This window comes from Oncorhynchus keta, chromosome 11 (assembly GCF_023373465.1).
Source record: "Oncorhynchus keta strain PuntledgeMale-10-30-2019 chromosome 11, Oket_V2, whole genome shotgun sequence".
NCBI lineage: Eukaryota > Metazoa > Chordata > Actinopteri > Salmoniformes > Salmonidae > Oncorhynchus > Oncorhynchus keta.
In genome coordinates this window covers 23,105,641-23,118,700 of record NC_068431.1, presented here as the reverse complement: position 1 = coordinate 23,118,700, position 13,060 = coordinate 23,105,641, and the positions used below count along the sequence as shown (strand labels likewise).

Here is a 13,060-nt window from a genome sequence, read left to right as displayed (position 1 = left end):
ATTTTATTTTTCAATAATTTGTTGTTAGAGTTTTGCTTCCACTTTGAAATGAGAGTATTTTGTCTAGATTGTTGACCAAAAATTACAATTAAATCCATTTTAATCATCAATTTTAATCACACTTGATTAAGTTGAGGGGTGTGAATACATTCTGTACACACTGTATCGCTGCTTTAAAAAGTGTGATGCGTCTTGCTGTCTTCAGAAGCCAACTCCAATCTCTCTGTGGTTTGTGGGTGGAAGAAGCACATCATGCATCTTTTTTGAGCTAGCTCTCATGTGTATGACAGTTTAACTTTTGATCGGTCTGGCAAGCTATGGCATGATGGTAAACTGGTTGATTTTTAAGAGAATATCCACAGAAAAACTGTTATTCTCAAGATGTCCCCTCCAACTGGTTATTCTCCTATTCACCTTGAGCACCACAACACATTCAGGTAAGTTACTTTGCTTGAAAAAATTGGGCTGCGTCTAATTTGAAAAATACAGAAGGAAGTGATTTTTGTTGATCAAATTGTTTTATGTAGATTATTATAATGGGTAAATCTCAATCATCAGCATTTGGTCCCCTTTTTCTGTCTTAAAACTTTTGGCATCTCATCCTATCAGTCTGTCCGTTTATTGGGTATTGGTGAACATGTAATTCATTACATTGTATTTGCTTTTCTGTAATCCTTAAGAGTATTGACGATATAAGTAACATAAAATAAAAAATCTGCATCGAAATCCGTGAATTTAAAGTAGAGGAAGGTGACCGAGCTACAGCTATGTTTGTCAGACCATGATAAATCCCGAAAATCTTCTCACGAAAAGGTCTATGGCATCCGAATGGTTTGGCCTACGAAGTAATCGGGGTTAACAATGTGTCCAAAAAAACACACATATTTCCTGAGCTTTCTTATATCTCCTAGATATAGGACAGACACTTCAGAACCTTATTATTCATGATTCATTGTTTTACTGTCTCCTTTGTCATTTATGTGTTATTAAATACGTTTCTATAGTAGTAAAGGCCAAATTAAATATTTTATCAAATCATTTGAAATATTATTTTTAAACCTAAAGGGGTTCAAAAATGTATAAATCAATACATCAAATTGCTATATGGTATGACCATCTTAAAACACTTGCATATATTAGCTTCGTAGAACTTGCCCCACCCCTCAACGGCTTAGACTTTTAGAGGTTCTGCATATAAACTCTGATTCACTAGGTCTAGGATATGAGTTGAGGTTTAAACTAAATGGCACTGCATCGCTTCATACAGCATGGCAAAGTATATTGGCCATTTTTTTCCATATATTTCAAGGGTTGTGTACTGTAGAGTTCAAAAGGAACTCATACTCCAAGCCATGAAAAATAAATAACCCAAGGAGGCCGAGATGCAAAAATAATTCATTTAATCCATGCTCGAAATAATACAACAAGTGAAAGTGCAAAGTGCATGGATTCAATTAATGATGTTATTTTTGCATCTTGCCCTCCTTGGGTTATTTATTTTCTATGGTTTTGAGTGTGAGTACCTTTTGAACTCTACAGATATTTTATTTTCCACGCACCAGTCGCATTTCATTCTAGCCTGAGCGCAAACCCTCATACTGGCTTTCTAAGGATGGTGTAGCTACTACCATATTTTCTGTCTAACAAATACCCCCATTCCATTCATTAATTGTAGGACACTGAGTTTTTACTGTAAAAGACACAAAAAATCTAATTTTATCAGTCACATGCGCCGAATACAACAGGTGTAGACCTTACAGTGAAATGCTTACTTACGAGCCTCTAGCCAACAATGCAGTTCAAAAAAATACAGATAAGAATAAGAGAAAAAAAGTAATTGGGGCGGCAGCGTAGCCTAGTGGTTAGAGCGTTGGCCTAGTAACCGGAAGGTTGCAAGTTCAAACCCCTGAGCTGACAAGGTACAAATCTGTCGTTCTGCCCCTGAACAGGCAGTTATCCCACTGTTCCTAGGCTGTCATTGAAAATAAGAATTTGTTCTTAACTGACTTGCCTGGTAAAATAAAATAAATACATTTGCAGTTGCAAACCGTAGTCTGGCTTTTTGATGGCGGTTTTGGAGCATTGGCTTCTTCCTTGCTGAGCGGCCTTTCAGGTTATGTCGATATAGGACTCATTTTACTGAGGATATACAGTGTGGCAAAAAAGTATTTAGTCAGCCACCAATTGTGCAAGTTCTCCCACTTAAAAAGATGAGAGAGGCCTGTAATTTTCATCATAGGTACACTTCAACTATGACAGACAAAATGAGAAAAATAAATCCAGAAAATCACATTGTAGGAGTTTTTATGAATTATGGTGGAAAATAAGTATTTGGTCAATAACAAAAGTTTATCTCAATACTTTGTTATATATCCTTTGTTGGCAATGACAGACGTCAAACGTTTTCTGTAAGTCTTCACAAGGACTTTCAACTCCCTCCAAAGATTTTCTATGGGGTTGAGATCTGGAGACCGGCGAGGCCACTCCAGGACCTTGAAATGTTTCTTACGAAGCCACTCCTTTGTTGCCTGGGCGGTGTGTTTGGGATCATGGTCATGCTGAAAGACCCAGCCACGTTTCAACTTCAATACCCTTGCTGATGGAAGGAGGTTTTCACTCAAAATCTCACGATACATGGCCCCATTCATTATTTCCTTTATACCGATCAGTTGTCCTGGTCCCTTTGCAGAAAAACAGCCCCAAATCATGATGTTTCCACCCTCATGCTTCACAGTAGGTATGGTGTTCTTTGGATGCAACTCAGCATTCTTTGTCCTCCAAACACGACGAGTTGAGTTTTTACCAAAAAGTTCTATTTTGACATTCTCCCAAATGCAATATTAAGCCTTTAAGGCTGGGAAAACTCCAGGACTTGATGGCATAGCAGTGGAAGTACACCAAACGTTTGATGTACTCAGAGGACCATTATTATCATGTTTTAGCCACTCCTATATAAATGGTAGATTATCGGACACGCAACAAGAAGGTCTGATTTCAGTATTACTGAAACCGGATCCAAGTGGTACATATAAAGAACAAGTCAATTTTAAAAAATTGGAGGCCTCTTACACCTCAGTGTTGTGATGCAAAAATTCTAGCTTAATGCTTGGATCTGTCACGACTTTTGCCGAAATCAGCCCCTCTCCTTGTTCGGGCGGCGTTCGGCGATCGACGTCACTGGCTTTCTAGCCATCGCTGCTCCATTTTTCGTATATACATTTGTCTTGTTGCCATACACACCTGGTTTTCATTTCCCCAATTAAGCTACTTGTATTTAACCCTCTGTTTCGAATCATGTTTTGTGTGCAATTGTTTTCATGTTAGGTGGTGTTAGTTTACGCGGTCTACTTTTATGTTCCGTTTTTTGAGCGCGTTTGTTTCATGTAGTGCTCTCGTTTCTTGGAACTATAATAAAAGTGCGCCTGTTCATTTTAATCTGCTCTCCTGCACTTGACTTCGTCGCCAATACACCATCCTGACAGAATTACACACCTTCTAACCGGAGCAGGTACCCGGTTAGAGGAGTCGAGGAGTGCGTCCAGGAACATTCGGCCATGTTACAACATCTTGGCAGGAGCATATAATTAAAAAGGAGTTGTTAGATATTATTCAGGCTTTTTACACAGTCGATACATTGGACAAGCACTGGAAACAATAGAATACTATGAAACATCAGGGACACCAGGCCATGTTTTCATAGCTGATTTTGAAAAGGCTTTTGATAAAGTATGACTGGAGTTTATTTATAAATGCCTAGAATATTTCAATTTTGGAGAATCTCTTATAAAATGGGTTCAAGTTATGCATAGGTCACCCTAGGTGTAAAATAGTAAGTAATGGCTACATCTCAGAAAGTTTTAAACTGTCAAGAGGAGTAAAACAAGGTTGTCCACTATTGGCATATCTATTTATTATTTCCATCGAAATGTTAGCTGTTCAAATTAGATCCAACAATAATATTAAGGGATTAGAAATCCGTGGCTTAAAAACAAAGCTGTCATTTTACACTGATTCATGTTTTCTTTTTAAACCACATACTTTTTCTAACCTCTCTGGATTAAAACAAAATTATGATAAGTGTAGTATATTATGTATTGGATCACAAAAAATGCCACTTTTACATTACCGTGTAGTTTGCCAATTAAATGTTCTGACGGGGATGTGGACATACTCTGTATACAAATCCCGAACGAAAGAAATGATCTTACTCCAATACATTTTTATAAAAAGTTAGCAAAAATAGATCTTGCTACCATGAAAAGGAAAATACCTGTTTATTTGTGGAAAAATCACCCTGATCTATTTGCTTATGGTTTTGCTTAAACCTAGTGACCTGCTTTTTAAATTATATGAACAAAAAATATTCAATTTTTATTTGGAATGCCAAGCCAGACAAAATTAAAAGGGCCGATATTATAGATTGTTCAAAAAATAAAGGGAACACTTAAACAACACAATGTAACTCCAAGTCAATCACACTTCTGTGAAATCAAACTGTCCACTTAGGAAGCAACACTGATTGACAATACATTTCACATGCTGTTGTGGAAATGGAATAGACAACAGGTGGAAATTATAGGCAATTAGCAAGACATCCCCCAATAAAGGAGTGGTTCTGCAGGTGGTGACCACAGACCACTTCTCAGTTCCTATGCTTCCTGGCTGATGTTTTGGTCACTTTTGAATGCTGGCGGTGGTTTCACTCTAGTGGTAGCATGAGACGGAGTCTACAACCCACACAAGTGGCTCAGGTAGTGCAGCTCATCCAGGATGGCACATCAATGCGAGCTGTGGCAAGAAGGTTTGCTGTGTATGTCAGCGTAGTGTCCAGAGCATGGAGGCGCTACCAGGAGACAGGCCAGTACATCAGGAGATGTGGAGGAGGCCGTAGGAGGGCAACAACCCAGCAGCAGGACCGCTACCTCCGCCTTTGTGCAAGGAGGAGCAGGAGGAGCACTGCCAGAGCCCTGCAAAATGACCTCCAGCAGGCCACAAATGTGCATGTGTCTGCTCAAACGGTCAGAAACAGACTCCATGAGGGTGGTATGAGGGCCCGACGTCCACAGGTGGGGGTTGTGCTTACAGCCCAACACCGTGCAGGATGTTTGGCATTTGCCAGAGAACACCAAGATTGTCAAATTCGCCACTGGCGCCCTGTGCTCTTCACAGATGAAAGCAGGTTCACACTGAGCACATGTGACAGACGTGACAGAGTCTGGAGATGCCGTGGAGAATGTTCTGCTGCCTGCAACATCCTCCAGCATGACCGGTTTGGCGGTGAGTCAGTCATGGTGTGGGGTGGCATTTCTTTGTGGGGCCGTACAGCCCTCCATGTGCTCGCCAGAGGTAGCCTGACTGCCATTAGCTACCGAGATGAGATCCTCAGACCCCTTGTGAGACCATATGCTGGTGCGGTTGGCCCTGGGTTCCTCCTAATGCAAGACAATGCTAGACCTCATGTGGCTGGAGTGTGTCAGCAGTTCCTGCAAGAGGAAGGCATTGATACTATGGACTGGCCTGCCCGTTCTCCAATCCAATTGAATCCAATTGAGCACATCTGGGACTTCATGTCTCGCTCCATCCACCAACAGACTGTCCAGGAGTTGGCGGATGCTTTAGTCCAGGTCTGGGAGGAGATCCCTCAGGAGACCACCTCATCAGGAGCATGCCCAGGCATTGTAGGGAGGTCATACAGGCACGTGGAGGCCACACACGCTACTGAGCCTCATTTTGACTTTTTTTAAGGACATTACATCAAAGTTGGATCAGCCTGTAGTGTGGTTTTCCACTTTTGAGTGTGACTCCAAATCCAGACCTCCATGGGTTGATAAATTTGATTCAAGAATGGCCCTTTTCCCATTATTCAGATTACAGCTGCTCACTTTCAGTTGTTTGAAAACAAATAATCTCCAAAATATCGTTACTTTTTAAACAAGCTTTAGAAAGTTGGTTGCAATTTCAGTTTAATCCACCTGAAGAGACAGAACAAATAATACAACAAATATTGTGGTTAAACTCAAATATACTAATTGATTTAAAAAACAACAGTTTTTGATAACATTATAAAAAAAGGACAATTTTGTGAATTAATTTAACACACCTGCTCCCCATTCACACCTGAGACCTTAACACTAACGAGTCACATGACACCGGGGAGGGAAAATGGCTAATTGGGCCCAATTTGTACATTTTCACTTAGTGGTGTACTCACTTTTGTGGCCAGTGGTTTAGACATTAATGGCTGTGTGTTGAGTTATTTTGAGGGGACAGCAAATTTACACTGTTATACAAGCTGTATACTCACTACTTTACATTGTAGCAAAGTGTAATTTCTTCAGTATTGTTACATGAAAAGATATGAATATTTACAAAAATGTGAGGGGTGTACTCACTTTTGTGATATACTGTATATTTACCCCCAAAATATATGGGGGATTGGAAATGATGCAGACAATTACATTGATGGAAGCAACAATCTTTCCACAATATTAAAGCTTATTAGGGGTGGATCCCCTAACTTTTTTTTTTTTTTAGAGACAAAGGTTAGGTGAATTGAGTTAAGTTTAGAACAAGGGTTAGAGTTTGCAAAAATGCTACAGTTGTCCCCGACATGACCAGAACATGCACATTTTGGATTGCTAGACTATAGCGGATTACGCACTCCCATCCTTTCCGACAAACCTCCCCAAGGTTGTTTCTGTCTCAAGTAACAAGACCATTAGTAGGTATCATACTTCTTGGAGGTGCTCAGAAATATGTAAAGTAGATTTTGTATTGCTCTATAGCTAGGCTGTGCTAACATGGCCATGATGTAAGTCTCTCACTCCTCCTCTCTCTTACAGGCAGGCCTGAAGTCCCAGGAGAAGGTATATGGGCTATATTAAACAAACCCATACAGTTTTCTGGATCCAGTATACCTTTGAAACTAATCAAAACAGTGGAATGGCGTCACAAAAGTGGAAACTCCCAGACATTCTGTCTTCTCCATAAAATGGATGGGAACATCACCAACATATTCCCTGCATGCAATGGCACTGCACACTTCCTTTCCCACAATAAAACCTTTGTTATATACTCAGTGAGGGCAGAGGATGAAGGTGTCTATGAAGAAAGAGTGATTTATAAGAATAACACTATGGTCTCATTAAATATATCACTGTCAATCATTTGTAAGTACAGCATATTACCCTAACTCATTTTTACCTGTCTGTCTTTCTACACAGTAATGCCAACTGTGCTTCAGATTCAGTGGAAATCCATACATAGATATATGGAAATCACTAATAGATAAATCCAAGACTGTATTCATGGGGAGCACATGTCCATATAATGGAAGTCACAAAAGTTTGCCAGAGTAAAACAAGTCAGACACATTACCTATTGGATTCAAATTCAGAGATTCACAACAGATGAATGTTTTGGTCTCTTTAGCTCCTCCCTCCACCCTGCACATCAGCGTAAACTTATCCCACGCGCTGCTAACAATGACCTGTGAGGTCAAGGGGCCAAACCTCTCCTATTGGTGGCTGAAGGATGACCATCCCTTCCTCACGGATTCCAGATTGTTATTGGGTGAGAGAAACCAAACCTTACAGGTGAACAACCTGACCAAGGCTGACTGTGGGAAATACACCTGCTTGGTGGCCAACAAGGCAGGCCAGTCACAGGGCCACTTCCAACTCACAGGTGAGAGCAACATAAAAAATATCCCCTAAACTTAACCTTTGCCTATGTCCATCATAGGAACATACTAGCAGTGTTCCAAGCTGAGCACGTTGCAGTCGCCTGCCAGATCTTACAATGCCTAGATAGGTGTTACACATGTCATCCAACCACATTGTATGATATAGCAATCTGATGCCTGACTGCGAAGTTGATGGCGGTGCACGCAGCGATTGGTTGATACATGCAACCCAACTGCAATATAGTCAGTCTGGAACATAACCTAAACATAACCCTAAACTGAAAACAAACCTCTGTCCAGCAAAGGAACAAAATTACACATAATAATAATTCATATTGTCATTACTAATTGTGGATGATCAGTATCCAAATGCCAGTTTGTTCTAACATGATCTGTTCTATTTGTGGGCAGATAACCAATCCTCTGTGTGTAAGAATGGAATTGTCCGAGCCACACTGCCGATAGGCCAGAGAGAAGTTCTAATCATGGTAATATTGGGCATCTGCATATTCGGCCTGCTCATCATCATTGCCTGCATCAGGAGATATCACCAGGGTAAATAGTGTCATTTACCACAGTAATTAAAAGTCTGTTTAGTAATGGCTGTTATGTTGTTTTCATGAAATTAAAAACAATATTTCTGTTTTTTGGCAAGGTAGAAATACGGAAGCATCTGGCAGGTATGGTTTTAGCCCCTTTCTCAAGATCGTTTGGTAACACTTTACTAAGGCCTGCACATATAATTATTTTATAATATGTAATATGAGCCATTATAATGTCATACAAATAGGTTTATAATGTGATGTCTATGTATTTATCTCAAATGGCTGTTTATTAATCAGGTTATGCATTTTATGACAATGTATTGTACAATGTATTATACCTGAAAAGTGTTATCTATTGTTTTTATACTTCTATACACACATCTATGGATAAAATACCATCCATTCTGTTATTTCATTTTCCTGTCATATTGTATTTGGACAGGACTTTGCAACAAGGAGCAGCATCCTGTCAGAAACAGGAGAGGTACAAAGAGCATAACTTAAAGAAAGCATCTGTTTTTAGGAATGATCAAATATCATCACTATATTATACTACTATTGTAATAATGCCAAAGATTAACTGGATTAAAACCGATAAATTGTTTTTAGGAAGGAGAGACAGAGACACCCCTGTGTCCGAAAATCATGTGTATGATGAGATTGGAGATGAAGAGGTAGAAAAGTACAATAACATTAACAAAGGGTTATTACTTGGTCACTCAATTAAGCAGTGTGGACCATTGATAAAATGCCTTATCTCGGTGCATTCTTGCGTATGTGTGTCATCTCTAGGAGCAGCTTGAACAAGAGGTGGTGATCCCATTGCCATGCGTCTACACAGACTTCCTTCCAAACAGAAAACAAGCAGAGCCCCTAAAGGACTTTGGGTACTCCACCATTGGGCCAGCTAGCCTAAGTGGAGTCACAGTGATCGAGGCAAGCGAACAAGGTCTTGAATGTAGGTTCCTAGTGGAGACAGCGTAGCATACTAAAAATATCTAATAAAATTGTATTTGTCACATGCGCCGAATACAATTAGGTGTAGACTTTACCATGGGATGCTTAGTTACGAGCCCTTTCCCAACAATGCAGAGTTAAAAACTTATGAAAAATCTGCTAAAAAAAGTAAATAGTAACAAAATAAAGACTATATTTTATTTATTTTTATTTCAACTTTATTTAACCAGGTAGGCTAGTTGAGAAGAAGCTCTCATTTACAACTGCGACCTGTGACGACCCTCCCACTCTGTCTGCCGTATTTGCTCTTTGTTCTTGTTTCCTTATAAGGATGCTGGTGGGCGGAGTTGGGAGGGTCGTCAGCTACATGGGAAACACCTGGGCCCGGTGTCTCCCAGGATAAATACACCACTTCCCCATTCATGGAAGACTCTCTCCATGCACACTTTGATAGTTTTTGTTGTGTTTCTAGCACCTTTCAACACCCTGCATTATCACATTCATGCATGCAAAACACTCACTGACACTACTGATTACTGATTACACACACCATTGTATATTTTCCTTAGTTGCTTTATTTAATAAATATATATTTTGTTACTCCTTAACTCCACGTTGTCTCCCTTTTGTTACGGGCTTTGAGCCGGTTCGTGACAGACCTGACCAAGATAAAGCATAGCAGTGTGAACAGACAACAACACAGAGTTATACATGGAGTAAACAATAAACAAGTCAATAACACAGTAGAAAAAAAGAGTCTATATACATTGTGTGCAAAAGGCATGAGGAGGTAGGCAAATAATTACAATTTAGCAGATTAACACTGGAGTGATAAATGATCAGATGGTAATGTGCAGGTAGAGATACTGGTGTGCAAAAGAGCAGAAAAGTAAATAAATAAAAACAGTATGGGGATGAGGTAGTTAAATTGGGTGGGCTATTTACCGATGGACTTATGTACAGCTGCAGCGATCGGTAAGCTGCTCAGATAGCAGATGTTTAAAGTTGGTGAGGGAGATAAAAGTCTCCAACTTCAGCGATTTTTGCAATTCGTTCCAGTCACAGGCAGCAGAGAACTGGAAGGAAAGGCGGCCAAATGAGGTGTTGGCTTTAGGGATGATCAGTGAGATACACCTGCTGGAGCGCGTGCTACGGGAGGTTGTTGCCATTGTGACCAGTGAACTGAGATAAGGCGGAGCTTTACCTAGCATGGACTTGTAGATGACCTGGAGCCAGTGGGTCTGGCGACGAATATGTAGCAAGGGCCAGCCGACTAGAGCATACAGGTCGCAGTGGTGGGTGGTATAAGGTGCTTTAGTAAAAAAACGGATGACACTGTAATAAATTGCATCCAGTTTGCTGAGTAGAGTATTGGAAGCTATTTTGTAGATGACATCGCCGAAGTCGAGGATCGGTAGGATAGTCAGTTTTACGAGGGTAAGTTTGGCGGCGTGAGTGAACGAGGCTTTGTTGCGAAATAGAAAGACGACTCTAGATTTGATTTTAGATTTGAGCTGTTGGACCGAGGTTGGAGTAGCCAGGAGAAAGGCATGGCCAGCCGTTGAGAAATGCTTGTTGAAGTTTTCGATTATCATGGATTTATCGGTGGTGACTGTGTTACCTAGCCTCAGTGCAGTGGGCAGTTGGGAGGAGGTGCTCTTGTTCTCCATGGACTTTACAGTGTCCCAGAACTTAGAGCTACAGGATGCAAATTTCTACTTGAAAAAGCTGGCCTTTGCTTTCCTGACTGACTGCGTGTATTGGTTCCTGACTTCGGGACTATTCGATGCTATTGCAGTCCGCCACAGGATGTTTTTGTGCTGGTCGAGGGCAGTCAGTTCTGGAGTGAACCAAGGGCTATATCTGTTCTTAGTTCTGCATTTTTTGAACGGAGCATGCTTATCTAAGATGGTGAGAAAGTTACTTTTAAAGAATGACCAGACATCCTCAACTGACGGGATGAGGTCAATATCCTTCCAGGATACCCGGGCCAGGTCGATTAGTAAGGCCTGCTCGCAGAAGTGTTTTAAGAAGCGTTTGACAGAGATGAGGGGTGGTCGTTTGACCACAGACCTGTAGCGGATACAGGCAATGAGGCAGTGATCGCTGAGATCCTGATTGAAGACAGCAGGGCAGTTGGTCAGGATAATGTCTGAGGGTGCCCTTGTTTACAGATTTAGGGTTGTACCTGGTGGGATCCTTGATGATTTGTGTGAGATTGAGGGCATCTAGCTTAGATTGTAGGACTGCCGGTGTGTTAAGCATATCCCAGTTTAGGTCACCTAACAGAACAAACTCTGAAGCTAGATGGGGGGCGATCAATTCACAAATGGTGTGAATGTTTGGGTATGGACCTGGAAAGTATGACATTACTTTGCAGGCTATCTCTGCAGTAGACTGCAACTCCTCCCCCTTTGGCAGTTCTATCTTGACGGAAAATGTTATAGTTGGGTATGGAAATCTCAGAATTTTTGGTGGCCTTCCTAAGCCAGGATTCAGACACGGCAAGGACATCAGGGTTGGCAGAGTGTGCTAAAGCAGTGAGTAAAACAAATTTAGGGAGGAGGCTTATGATGTTGACATGCATGAAACAAAGGCTTTTTTTGATCACAGAAGTCAACAAATGAGGGTGCCTGGGGACATGCAGGGCCTGGGTTTTGGAGGAGTAGGATGAGGGTGCGGCTAAAGGCTATCAAAACTGGTTGCCTAGAGCATTGGGGACAAAGGATAAAAGGAGCAGATTTCTGGGCATGGTAGAATATATTCAGGGCATAATGCGCAGACAGGGGTATGGTGGGATGCGGGTACAGCGGAGGTAAGCTCAGGCCCTGGGTGATGATAAGAGAGATTGTATCTCTGGACATGCTGGTTGTAATGGGTGAGGTCACCACATGTGTGGGAGGTGGGACAAAGGAGGTATCAGAATGAAGTATGAAGAGTGGAACTAGGGGCTCCATTGTAAACTAAAACAATAATAACTAACCTGAACAACAGTGTACAAGGCCTATTGACATTTGAGAGAGACATACAGCAAGGAATAAAGTAATCGCAGGTGTTGATTGGGAGAGCTTGCTAAAACAACAGGTGAGACAACAACAGCTAATCAGCTAACACAACAACAGCAGGTAAAATGGCGATGACTAGGCAGAGAGGGTCGGATTAACTACACACATAGCCTGAGTTCGCGGCTGGGGCCGACAGATAAAAAATAAATCAACAGAATGGAGTACTGTGATTAATGGACAGTCCAGCAGGCATCAGCTATGTAGCCAAGTGATCATAGTGTCCAGGGGACAGCAGTAGATGGAACAGGGAAGCCGCCACTACGCTAGCACGCGGGCGATACAGCATTTAAAGTTAGTAGCCCGGGGCTAGTAGGAGCGTCTGCTCCGACGGAGACCGGTTGAAGGCACAGCGGATGGAGTATTCGTCGGTGGTGGTGCGGCGGGGCGCCGTGTCGACAGAGAATCCAAGCCAGATGGCGAAAGAGGTATTGTAGAATTTAGTTTGCTAGCCCGGAGATGCGCCTGGCTCACGGCTAACTGGTGCTAGCTTCGTGGCTGTGGCGTTAGCCTCTATAGCCTCTGTAGCAGCGGTGATCCGGTGCCAATGTCCAGAGTTTACAGCAAGGATCCGGTGGAGTATTGGGCTCTAGCCGTGTATGAGTGGGGTTCGGGTGAACAGCTGAGTAGGCCGGGAGGTGTGCCTCCCAGAAATCCGGCGTTGTTGTGGAGAGACAGTCCGATACTGGTAGACTAGTGAGTATTATCCAGGCTAAAAACAGGGCTGGTATCTGTGCAGAAGGTAAAAGCCGCTAGCAGTGGCTAACAATGACTAAATAGCTTGTAGCTAATTAGCTGGTTAGCTTCTGGAG

General features: G+C 41.7%; 1 protein-coding gene across 2 annotated transcripts; it reads left to right on the top strand.

Moving 5' to 3' along the window:
• The first annotated feature begins 20 nt into the window (after positions 1-20).
• Positions 21-9,794, top strand: LOC118389949 (leucine-rich repeats and immunoglobulin-like domains protein 2). 2 transcript variants are annotated; one of them, XM_035779981.2, is made up of 8 exons: positions 21-437; positions 6,843-7,169; positions 7,432-7,686; positions 8,096-8,239; positions 8,340-8,364; positions 8,672-8,713; positions 8,839-8,903; positions 9,022-9,039. In XM_035779981.2, the coding sequence occupies exons 1-7, from the start codon at positions 323-325 to the stop codon at positions 8,882-8,884; spliced, it is 954 nt and encodes a 317-aa protein (XP_035635874.1). In that variant the 5' UTR covers positions 21-322; the 3' UTR covers positions 8,885-8,903; positions 9,022-9,039. The 2 variants fall into 2 exon arrangements, with proteins under 2 accessions (XP_035635874.1, XP_035635873.1); XM_035779980.2 differs by having other exon boundaries at positions 23-437; positions 8,344-8,364; positions 9,022-9,794.
• Positions 9,795-13,060: the final 3,266 nt, after the last annotated feature.